Genomic DNA, 12,846 nt, shown 5'->3' on the forward strand with positions numbered 1-12,846 from the left:
GCAGCATCTGGTGGGCCACTGTGAGAAACAGGATGCTGTACTAGATGGGCCTTGGGCCTGATCCAGCAGGGCTGTTCTTATGTTCTTAATGTTCACATCTGGATATTTGATAGTTCATATCATGTGAAAACCAAAGACCAGTTGGGGGTGGTTTTTTTTACTTTGAAGTCAAATCATGATGATCTGTGTAGTGCAGCCCAGCTCTATGAAGTTAATTTGCTTTGTACTGCATCTAGTTACAGTTAGTAGGAGGAGAGCTCGTCTTGTGGTCCCCTTAGCTAAGCAGGGTCTGTCCTGGTTGCATATGAAAGGGAGACTAGAAGTGTGAGCACTGTAAGATATTCCCCTTAGGGGATGGAGCCACTCTGGGAAGAGCATCTAGGTTCCAAGTTCCCTCTCTGGCACTTCCAAGATAGGGCTGAGAGATTGCTGCCTGAAACCTTGGAGAAGCTGCTGCCAGTCCGTGTAGACAATACTGAGCTAAATGGAGCAATGGTCTAATTCAGTATAAGGCAGCTTCCTATGTTCCTATGAATTGCCCATGCTTTCAAGCCTACCTTTATGAGGACTAATAACTTGTTTTAAAATATCTCGAGTTTTCAGTCTAATTCTAACTGTAACATGATTGCTGAACAAGCACCGCCATTTGCTAATCCTTTGGGAGAGGAGAGCTGGTCTTGTGGTAGCAAGCATGACTTGTCCCCTTAGCTAAGCAGTGTATACCCTGGTTGCATGTGAATGGAAGACCACATGTGAGCACTGTAAGATATTCCCCTCAGGGGGCGGAGCTGCTCTGGAAACAGCAGGTTCCAAATTCCCTCCCTGGCATCTCCAAGATAGGACTGAGAGAGATTCCTGCCTGCAACCTTGGAGAAGCCACTGCCAGTCTGTGTAGACAGTACTGAGCTAGATAGACCAATGGTCTGACTCAGTATACAGCAGCTTCCTATGTAGAATGATTTCGACCTGTACTTTAAAAAAAAAGAGAGAGAGAGAGATTTTATTCCAGTTTTTCAGTTGTTTGCAACAATGCTTAAAACTTAGAGCAATAATGTTTTGGTCCAGCTTCAGTGACACCCATCACATGTTCCATTGTGGACCAAAGGGCCAGGAAAGAAATACTTATTATTTTTATGTAATATATTTGCATATTTTACTTATTTGTAGCCATTGGCTCAGAGCAGCACACAGATTTTTCTTTCTTTTCTTTTTTGTTTTATCACCAACTTCAGTGTCATATAAGCAATTTGCTGGAATAAGAATTATTGGGGGGGGGGACCCCAAGAGTTTCAAATCATTTTTTTTTAATTTACTTATTTCTTATAAAAAGCCTATATCGTACAAGTTTAATGGCTTTTCTGGAAAAAGACTGGATAGTTGTAGCAGATACCTGGATGCCTTACTAGCCGATTCTTTTCAGTTATACAGAACTCTTATTGTGAGGCAGAACTACTGACACTCGATCAGAAAAATAGTTTCGTATCTGCGTCCTTAACTACAGGAATCCTGCTCTTTCATTTCCTTTCAGCGGCAGCAGATAAAGTGTTGCACTTTATACCAGTGTTTCTCAATGTTTTTGGTCATGGACCGGTACATTATTTGTGTGGTTTCCCGAACCAGCAGTTAGTAAGGGAGTCTCCCCGCTTGCCCCCAACTCCCCCTCCGTGCCCCCCCCCCAACAATTTCAGGCAGCTCTCTGGAGCTCATTTCCGGGCAGCCCTCGCTGCTGGATAATGTTCATTTTGAGGAAGCGAAATGAACGTTATCCAGCAGTGAGGGCTGCCTGGAAATGAGTTTTGGAGAGCGCCTGCCAGCCCGAAATTATTTTTTTGTGGGGGTGATTTTTCTTAGTTATGCCTCACGGACCGGCACCCAACACCTTGAAGACCGACACCAGTCCACAGCCGGTGGTTGAGAAACACTGCTTTATACGACAGAGGCACATCTGATTCCAACATTTCTGATTCCACTTCTGATTCCAACACTGATTCCTCATTGAGGAGGACAGCTGGTCTTGTGGTAGCAAGCATGACTTGTCCCCATAGCTAAGCAGGGTCTGCCCTGATTGCATATGAATGGGTGACTTGATGTGTGAGCACTGCAAGATATTCCCCTCAGGGGATGAAGCCGCTCTGGGAAGAGCAGACGGTTCCAAGTTCCCTCTCTGGCTTCTCCAAGATAGGGCTGAGAGAGATTCCTGCCTGCAACCTTGGAGAAGCCACTGCCAGTCTGTGAAGACAATACTGTTGAGCTAGACAGACAAATGGTCTGACTCAGTATATGGTAGGCTTGAGCCCGAAACATTTCGGCGGCCATTGAAAAGGCCGCCGAAACGTTTCGGGTGGTGGGGGCGATTCGGCGTTTCGGCGCCGGCGGGGGTAGGGCTTTAAGGGCGGGGGAGAGTGTACTCACCCCCCCCGCCGCATTTCCCCCGCCGGCGCTCTCGGAATTAGAAGCCCCTCGGGACGGCAGCGTTCCTCCCTGCCGTCCCGTTGCCCCCGTCGGCCGGAAGTGGCCGGAAGTCCCGTTCGCGCGTGCGCCCGTCGTGCGCGCGCGCGGCCGTACGCGCGCGCGCATGACGGGCGCACGCGCAAACGGGACTTCCGGCCACTTCCGGCCGACGGGGGCAACGGGACGGCAGGGAGGAACGCTGCCGTCCCGAGGGGCTTCTAATTCCGAGAGCGCCGGCGGGGGAAATGCGGCGGGGGGGGTGAGTACACTCTCCCCCGCCCTTAAAGCCCTACCCCCGCCGTGCCGAACAACCTTTCGTGCACATCCCTAGTATATGGCAGTTTCCTATGTTCCTATCAGCAGATTTGGAATGAGAAGTAGGCAACCAATGGCACGTGCTCTGGGGTGAAGGTGATGGAAATTATTATTATTCATATATATCATAAATACTGTATATATACCATAGAGATGTGAGAAGAGAGAAGCAACCCTCTTTTGCATTATTTTCCTGCCCCGCACTTGCCGGAGCGCCAATGGAATCCGGACGTGAGCGTTGCATCTTAATTAACTTTATCTCTTTCTACAAAGGAAGCCGCACCAGCACCACTGATTGATGATTAAGTCCATCAAGTCAATGTTGACTCTTAGTGAGGGGCAAAAACCCGACCGGTGAGTTTTTAAATTTCAATTTCTATACTGGCCTTCCAAGAATGGCTCAGGATGGTTTACACAGAGAAATAATAAATAAATAAGATGGATCCCTGTCCCCAAAGGGCTCACAATCTAAAAGGTAACATAAGACAGACACCAGCAACAGTCACTGGAAGTACTGTGCTGGGGGTGGATAGGGCCAGTTACTCTCCCCCTGCTAAATAAAGAGAATCACCAGGTTAAAAGGCGCCTCTTTGCCAAGTTAGCAGGGGTTTTACACCCTCAGCTTTGGGTAAAAATTGAACACCCTCCTCGCCTACCACGTTCTGTGTCTGTATGCAGCGCGAAACCGTTCTAGGCTCTATGGTAAAATTATCTCTATATATTGAGAGCGGAAACACTCGTTCTAGTTTGGACCGGAAATACCAGCGAGGGGTTCCATACTGTCTAGCTCCAGCAAATAAAGCAAGCAGAGTGAAAAATAATACTTTCCCTTGAAGAAGAGTCCTAACAATGACAGTACAAAACATTTCTAGGCCCAACAGGTTCCCTCTCCTGTTGTCTCTATGGTAGGCTGGGCAACAGTTGCTTCTCAGCAGCGCCGCTTCCGCCTCAGTAAGTATCACGGCGCCCGGAGAGCGGAAGGAGGCGGAGCATCCCGCCTCTCGCCCCTTCTCGCGGGACTTCGCTCGCCCTCCCTCCCTCGGCCTCCCCCTTTCGCTGGCCGCTCGCGCAGCTGCTCGGCACTCGCTATATAAAGGGGCGAAGCGAACAGAACAAGCGGCTGGCGGCTGCAGCCCAAGGGCCGCCGTGCAAGGCCGGGCCGCGGGGCAGGGCGGTAGCCGAACGAGCCTCCCCCGTGACGGCGAACAGGCAGGCCGGCGGGTGGGACTGAGGGGGAAGCCCCCGAGGCAAGACCGGGGAGGGGAGCCCGAGAGGGGAGGGGTGCCTCAGCCGCCGCCCGCCTGCTCTGCCTCAGCCGCCGCCGCCTTGGGGGGCGTGTGTCCTGCCGGGGGGTGGCGCGGGACATGGCGAGCTCGTCTAATACCAACCCCGTGGTAAGGACGAGGGCCGCGCAGGGGTTCCTCAGGGGAGGCGCGGGTGGGGGAGGCCGCTCGGCTGGCGGGGAGGGCGGCTGGCGGGAGAGGGCGGGCAGGCAGGCAGGAGACGGGCACGGCGAGACCCCGGCGGCAGCGGACCTTCCCTGTCCTCGGGGGAGGGGGCTCGGTCTGTGCCGCCAGCTCTCAAGCGCTCCGGCCATCAGGAGCCGCCGCCAGCGGGTCTGGAGGGAGCCCGCTTCGCCCGTGGGGGCTCGGACTAGTGCCCGGCTGGGGAAGTGGGGCGGCTGCTCCGGTCTGGCGCTCTGGGGAGGCTGTCTGGGCGCGCGTGTGTAGTATCCGTGTCTGTCTCTTCTTAATTCTCTTCTCTTTATTTAATGGAATCTTATGGTGTTTGAAACCAGTCTCGGAGCCTCTTTTCGTAGACTCGGATGTCGGTGACGGAAGGTTGAAAAGCACTTTTAATGAAGCCCGGCCGCAGACTCTCTTTCGCGCTCCCCGATATATATATATACACACACCAGGAAAAAAGCCACTCTTAAGTCCGGCCAAGCTTTGCTTCAAGAAGCTTTTTTATTATTATTCTTAGCCACCTCTCTCCGCTCTTCCCGCCTCCTTTCTCTGCTTCTCGCATCACCTAGTGCCGGACGGACAGCCTCTGGCTCTCGGTTTCACATTGGTTTGCAACAAGCAGTCACACGAAAAGAAAAAAGAGAAAAAAATTCCTCCTTCCAGCCCATTCCATCACTATTTCCCCACTTTACATTTTTTAAAAAAAAAAAATAGAGGGGGGCGAAACCCCAATGCACCCCAAAAAAGAAAATCTTCCCTCCAACCCCCCCCCCGAAAAACCCGCTGCTGACAAACCCGGAGTCCCGGCAGCTCCGCTGCAGATTTGGCCGCTCTTATTTTGTGCTCTCGGATCCATCATGGCTTCCCCCTGCTTTTCTCTCTCCCTGCTCCTTGTGTTCCTCCTCCCTGTGGCTGCCCTGTTTATATAGAGCCATTGCCGCTCTCTAATATAGACTCTGCCAGGATGGGAAGGTGCTTTCCAGCCCCACGTCACCGCCTCTCCATTTAAACGCCACATCAGCCTTTAAATAGGGAGAGAGCTGCGGAGAGCAGGCTGGGAGGTGCCTGCATTGCTTCGGCACAGACTGAAAGGCGCTCTCTTTGTCACTCAGAATCTGCTGCTCTCCGCATTAGCCCACTGCCCTCAAACTAGAGTTGCTGCGGATGGCTCAGCGGCTGGTGTTCTGTTCGTTTTATTTGGGTTGTGTTGACCCCGCAGATAACGAACTAGTTTTAGGTCCTGAGCAAAATGGAGGCTGGGTTTCCTTCCTCGTCTTTAAAAAAAAAAAAATTAAAGTGTTTCCCAGGTCTGGCTTCACCTCATATTTACTTGCTCAGAAGCTAATCTCACTAATGCCATTGGATTTAGTAAAGTACAACTCAGTGGGATTTGCATCTAAGAATGTGTGATAAAACTTGTGCCTCAGATTCTTTTAAATTGTGGTGAGGGTGGAAAATAGCATTTCTGAATCTCAACAGCTTTGCTTAAATATAGGCATCTGATCCATAGCTTAATTAAATGTAAATGCAAACATTTGGATGTACAGATATGTAATACCGTATCTGTAATACAGATATGTAATACCATTTAATACACAGTGCTGTGTGGTTATATTCCTTAGTACTTCAGTTTAACTAGGCTGTGAAATGAGACATTAGTTCCATTTACATCAATTGAGCAGGATTAGATCTGAGTACTTTGGTTTTAAGCTGTGGACCAAGGTTACTAGGTAGAGGGTCAGAACTTGGGTGCCTCTGACAGCATAACTACTAATATAGACAATATAGCTGTTAAAAGTTGAAATACTAAAGTTTGGCTAAGCTTTAAAATATAAACTTTGTGTGGTGTGCATTTCTGACTATTGTGTTAATTGTTTTTATGATAAAAGTGGGAAGTTCTTTTTTGAATTCAATTATATCATTACATCTGTAGATTCTTGTTTGATTACTTTCTTAAATACAAGGTTTTAGATGCAAATACAAGGGTTTATGCAAAAATTATTTGTAGATCAGTAAATCAACATGACTTCACTTTGCAAAATACTTCATCAGAATAGTTTTGAAATGTTTTTAAGACAAATCTTGCCTAGTCTTTAAAGATGCATCTGTTCACCCAGGCTTTTAATTAACTATTGTTTTAAAATATTATTCTATTTTTTTAAAAAAAATGTAATGTTTTAGCTCTTTCTGTTTTGTTTTAAACAATATTTTAACTTTTTCTTTTGTTTGTTTTACTTCGTTGTAAACTGTCCAGAAATAGTAAGTTTTGGGCAGCATAAACATATGTCAAATAAATAACAAGCAATTCTTTATTTGTTACTTCTTTAAAAAGCCTAAACTCTATAGGTCTGTGATTGAAGATGTCATTAATGATGTCCGAGAAGTCTTTCTGGATGAGGGTGTTGATGAGCAGGTGCTTGTGGAACTGAAAACAGTAAGCTGTGTTTTCTGCAAATTACTTTGTATCTGTAATCTTGTAGCAGCTGCCTTAGAGCAGAGTGTTTCATATGGCAAAGGCTATAAATTTGTTAGTAGTGATAGGGATGTGCATGGAACTGGGCAGGGGTGGTTCGAAGGGGTGGGGGGGTCGGACTTTAAGGGCGAGGGAGGGTTCGCTTATCCCTCCGCCTGCTTTCCCCCTGCCAGCGCTCGGTTCTTGCAAAATCCTTTGGGGTGGCAGCATATCTCCCTGCCGCCCCTTCCAATCTTCGGCTGGAAGTACTGGGTGCATATGCCCAGCATGCACAAATGGCCAGTTCGAACATTCAGACTGGCTGGTTCAAATGTTTGGCAGTGGGGTGTGTGTGTGTGTCAGACTTTAAGGGCGGGGGAGGGTGCACTTACCCCTTCCCCCGCTGGCACTCGGTTCCTGTAAAATCCTTTGGGACGGAGGCATACATCCCTGCAGCCCCTTCCCCTCTTCAGCCGGAAGTACTGGGCGCGTGGTTTGGTACTTCCGGCCAAAGAGGGGAAGGGGCAGCAGAGAGGTATGCTGCCATCCCGAAGAATTTTACAGGAACTGAGCGCCAGCGGGGGGGGGGGGGTAAGTACACCCTCCCCCACCTTTAAAGTCCGACCACCATCACCAAACATTGGAACCGGCCAGTGTTCTAACCTGCTCGGATGCCCATAAAAGGGCCTCAGAACAGGTTCATGCACATGCCTAGTAGTGATTAGCACTTTATTCAGACCACTTCACATACATCCTTGGAAACCGTTAAAACTATAAGAGAAGACATTACTGTCCCCATATTGCTGGTGGGAAATTCAGATTGACAATGCTTTGCACAGTTAAAAGACTGAGGTGAAAATTGAACTGGAGTTCTTTACCACTTCACTATTCCACAACTCCAAAGCATTAAGCTGCTCTCGTGTTTAAATGACATCTGTCTTGTCTTAATTCTGATAACACAAATGGTGCACTTTATTCATTGTTATGTATACAGAACTGAAAGACAGTGGCTGTAGCATGACTAATGTATTGTTATTGACTTGTGAAGATAAATGAACGTACCACTTCATTTAATCAAAACAAAGATCATGCTTAGAATTCCATGGCAACTTTGTTGTAACACTTTCCTTGTATTATGAATTTAACACTTCCTCCTGTAGATTAAATTGCAGTAAAGTCAAAATCTTCAACAGGGTAGGCAAAACAAAGCTTTGAGGATAGCACAGAAGAAGTATTCTGGAATAACTTTCTCTGTTCAAAAAGCAATGTTGTAAATGCTGTTCTGGGAAAGGGCAAGGACATCAGCTTTAGGCTTATGGCTGAGTATTTTCCTAAGAATAATCTACTTCTACATTTGAAGTGAAGAAGGCTGTCCTGTTCCCATGTTGCTTGCATTGTCTACATGAAAGTACCATTAGAATCCGCCTTAAAAACTGTCTGGCTGACTGTGTCGGTACAGGTGAGATTAGGTTGAGGAGAAAATGTAGAATAGATCAAAATAAATAGGAATCATGTGGAAAAATGAAAGCCTGATCTGGCCTGTGGGCTCTTCCCCACCAGGAAATGAATAAATACTGAAAGTCCAGTGGATCAGTAGTAACACAGGGCAAATAGCTGCTGTGTATAATCAGTAAAATATGTTTAGTTGAATCTTATTTTCTTTAATCTTAGCTATGGGAGAACAAGCTGCTGCAGTCTAAAGCTGTAGAAGGATTTCATTCAGAGGAACAACAGCTTTTGTTGCAAGTACAACAGCAGCAGCAGCAACAGCAGCAGCATCACCACCACCACCACCACCATCACCCACAACCACAGCCACAACAGACAGTACAGCAGCAGTCCCAGCCGCAACAAGTCCTTATTCCTGCAACACAGCAAGGTAAGCACCAAGTCCCCTACAGTATCTCTTAGGATTTTGTGTGACCACAGCAATTAATACTAATGAAGCCTAATGGGAGCACATGTTCCTAATTCTTTTTCTTCCCCACTTGTCACTAGGGTTGTCATATACCTTCAGTTCTCACATCTAACAGTTCTTATCTATTGTGTTTATATACCACCTTTTATCTGTAGACCCCAAGGTGGTTTACAGCATCAATAAAAAGATTGTAAGAGCATCATAAAATATAAACAAAACTGTAACAACAGTAATAAAACCCTAAAAACCTCAAAACAAAACCATGGGATCTGAGAGAGATAGAATAACAAATCAGCTGGCTTAGAATCACTGGGAACAAAAAGAAGAGAACCAGAAGGTAAATCACCAATCAACACTCTCCATTACTTCACAAAGACCTAAACAAATAAAACTGTCTTCAACTGCCTGTGAAAAGACAGAAGAGAAGGGGGACAGTGCTAACTTCTACTAGGAGAGCACTCCGGCTCTGGATGAAGGCTCTTGCATGCAAAACTACTGTGCCTCGCAGGTCATGTCACATGGAGCAGAGCCCTCCTACTGTCACCAAATACTTGTAAGGCAGATAGAATCAGTTTGGGGAAGGCTGTCCAAATATCTAGGACCCAAATTGTTAAGGGCTTTAAAAGTGAAAACCAGCACCTTGAATTGCATGCAGAGGCAAAAAGGAAGCCTATACAAATCTTTCAAAACCAGAGTGATACAATCATTCTGTGTGGCAGCTGACAACAGTTTGGCTGGTGTGTTCTGCACCAGCTGAAGCTTCTGAATCCTTTTCAAGGGCAGCCCCACATAAGGCATGATGCAGTAATCAAGCTGTGATGTGGCCAAGGCAAGGATGAACATGGTCATATCTTAAGAAAGGAAGCCCAGCTGGCAAGCGAGCCAAAGCTGCAAAAATACACTTGGGCTATGGCAGCTACCAGTTTATCCAGAAGCATGCCCAAACTCTTCATGTGTTCTTCCAGAGGGAGCGCAAACTTGTCCAGAACAGACTGGACCTCCTTAACCCAATCTGCTCTCCTGCTAACCAGAAGCTCTCCTGCCTGGTTGGAGTTTAATCACAGCTTGTTTGCCTGCATCTGGCCCATGATTCAGTAAGTTCACCGACTGTGCAGTATTGATGACATTGTGAAATAGCACTGGGTATTATCGATGTATTATTATTAATAATAATAATAATAATAATAATAATAATAATAATAATAATAGAAGAGAAAGAACCTTACAAATACTTGGGCATTCTCCAGGCTGATAACATTGCACACACTGAAGTTAAAAGAAAAATTGGAAGTGAATACATCAGGAGAGTCAGAAAAATCCTCAAGTCCAAACTCAATGGCGGGAACATCATACAAGCCATAAACACCTGGGCTATACCTGTTGTTAGATACACTGCAGGAATAATAGACTGGACCCAGGCAGAGTTAGAGGCGCTAGATCGTAAGACCAGGAAAATCATGACCATCAATCATGCTCTGCACCCCTGCAGTGATGTCAATAGGCTATACCTCCCTCGTAGCTCAGGTGGAAGAGGAATGCTGCAAGTCCATCAAACAGTAGAGGAGGAGAAAAGAGGTCTTGAAGAATATATCAAGGACAGTGAAGAAGATGCATTTCAAATGGTCAAGAACGCGAAACTATTCAACACCAATGAAACAAAACAGGCCTACAAGAAAGAACAAGTCAAGAACCGAGCAGAAAAATGGAGAAATGAGCCCCTGCATGGTCAATATTTACACAATATAAGTGGGAAATCAGACATCACCAAGACCTGGCAATGGCTTAAGAATGGCAACTTGAAGAAAGAAACAGAGGGTTTAATACTGGCTGCACAAGAACAGGCACTAAGAACAAATGCAATAAGAGCAAAAGTCGAAAAATCCACCACAAACAGCAAGTGCCGCCTTTGTAAAGAAGCAGATGAAACAGTGGACCACCTGATCAGCTGTTGTAAGAAGATTGCACAGACTGACTACAAACAAAGGCATGACAAGGTAGCAGGGATGATACACTGGAACATCTGCAAAAAATACAAGCTACCTGTAGCCAAGAATTGGTGGGACCATAAAATTGAAAAAGTTGAAGAAAATGAAGATGTAAAAATATAATGGGACTTCCGACTACAAACAAACATCTGCCACACAATACACCAGATATCACTGTAGTTGAGAAGAAAGAAAAACAAGTGAAAATAATCGACATAGCAATACCAGGGGATAGCAGAATAGAAGAAAAAGAAATAGAAAAAATCACCAAATACAAAGATCTACAAATTGAAATTGAAAGGCTGTGGCAGAAGACCAAAATAATCCCAGTGGTAATTGGCACCCTGGGTGCAGTTCCAACAGACCTTGAAGAGCACCTCAACACCATAGGTGCCACAGAAATCACCATCAGACAATTACAAAAAGCAGCTTTACTGGGAACAGCCTGTATTCTGCGACGATATCTATAACCATTGACAATAAAATTCTGGCATCCCAGGTCCTTGGGAAGGACTCGATGTCTGGATAAAACAAACCAGTCAATAACACCTGTCTGACTGTGTAAACAAGAAATAATAATAATAATTTGATTTCTATACCGCCCTTCCAAAAATGGCTCAGTTATTACAAAGAGAAATAACAAACAAATAAGATGGCTCCCTGTCACCAAAGGGCTCACATTCTAAAAAGAAACTTAAGACACATACCAGCAACAGTCACTGGAAGTACTGTGCTGGGGGTGAATAGGGCCAGTTACTCTCCCCCTGCTAAATAAAGAGAATCACCAGGGTAAAAGGTGCCTCTTTGCCCAGTTAGCAGAGGATTGTTAGCAGTATTGATGGCACTGTAGCCCAAATATCCAGACAACTTCCCTTTAGAAGCTTCATATAGATCAGGGCTGCACAACTTTGGCCCTGCTGCCACTGTAGAACTACAACTATCATCCCTGACTATTGGCTGCTGTGGCTGGGGATGATGGGAGTTATAGTCCAATAAATGGAGGATGGCCAGAGTTGTGCAACTCTGATATAGATGCTGAATAACATGAGAGACCAGCTCAAACCCCATGGAACCCACAAGGTTCAGTTCCAGTTAACACCTGGATCTTCCCTTCAAAGTAGGATTGGAACCAGTCCAACACTGAACTGCTTTCCCCCAAAAAACAAAATAGGGCATATGTGTGGTCCAATTAAGATAACTTAATGAAGATGGAAGCATATGTTAGTTATAGGTGTATAGTATAGTAAAGGTAAAGTTGTGCCATTGAACACCTGCCGTTGAGCCAGGTGTCGACTCCTGGCGACCACAGAGCCCTGTGGTTGTCTTTGGTAGAATATAGGAGGGGTTTACCATTGCCATATCCCGTGCAGTATGAGATGATGCCTTTCAGCATCTTCCTATATTGCTGCTGCCTGATATAAGTGTTTCCCATTGTCTGGGAAACATACTAATGGGAATTCAAACTGGCAACCTCTTCTTGTTCCCTGGGCAAGTTACTTCCCCACTGCGCCATTAGGTGGCCTATGTTAGTATAGTTGAAAACTTTAAAAACTATAACCTTCCATTTTCCTAAACACTTTCAGTTTCAGATGATTCTCTTAATTGAAGACTATATAAGTTGAGATATTTAGTATGAAAAATGGCAGGGTGACTGTCTCCACATGGTTGCTGTTCCATATAGTAAGCCATTTTAAGGTTTTCCAATTCGCCACACACATTGCCCCATATCACGTGGTTTGTATTCATTCAGTTGCTAAAATTCAGGCTGGTGGTATTGTGAAACCAAGCCCTTCGTTGGAACTTCATTGTTCCAACGGAGCTTTCTGCACTTCCTGTTCTGCCTTCCTTTCTTAAACTGACAACTTCCTAAAATGGGATTTGGCTAAGACCTGCAGCATTTGAACCAAAGCAGGAGATAAGTAACCATACACTTGCCAGGTAGCAGCCTATTTGCAGAGTCAAAGTAGGCATGGCTTTTGTTTTTCTAATTAGCAGGCCCATGGGTGCTGCTTTGCAGAAGTGGAGCTCTGGGAGAAAGAGTTTAATCCTTTCTTTCATGCCCCTTTCTCCAATCTAAGTCTCCCTTCCCTCCATACTGTTCGCTCTGTGGGACAAAAATACAATTACGGATGCTATATCTTTTTTTCTTTAATGTCCTCAAATGAAGCTATTGAGGATGAAGGCATAAAGTTTTGATTGGGGAAAAGAGCATGGGAAGAAAGGTGAATATCTTGATTTCTTCTAGAATATCCAGAGCAG

At 45.7% G+C, this 12,846-nt stretch overlaps 1 protein-coding gene across 1 annotated transcript in view; it reads left to right on the forward strand.

Moving 5' to 3' along the window:
* The first annotated feature begins 3,821 nt into the window (after positions 1-3,821).
* GTF2A1 (general transcription factor IIA subunit 1) overlaps positions 3,822-12,846 on the forward strand; it is a 33,119-nt gene continuing 24,094 nt past the window's right edge. The window contains exons 1-3 of the mRNA XM_053287679.1: positions 3,822-4,160; positions 6,565-6,666; positions 8,356-8,563. Coding sequence (XP_053143654.1) covers positions 4,131-4,160; positions 6,565-6,666; positions 8,356-8,563 — 340 coding nt within the window. The 5' untranslated portion in view covers positions 3,822-4,130. The remainder of the gene's footprint in view (positions 4,161-6,564; positions 6,667-8,355; positions 8,564-12,846) is intronic.

This window comes from Hemicordylus capensis, chromosome 1 (assembly GCF_027244095.1).
Source record: "Hemicordylus capensis ecotype Gifberg chromosome 1, rHemCap1.1.pri, whole genome shotgun sequence".
Lineage (NCBI taxonomy): Eukaryota > Metazoa > Chordata > Lepidosauria > Squamata > Cordylidae > Hemicordylus > Hemicordylus capensis.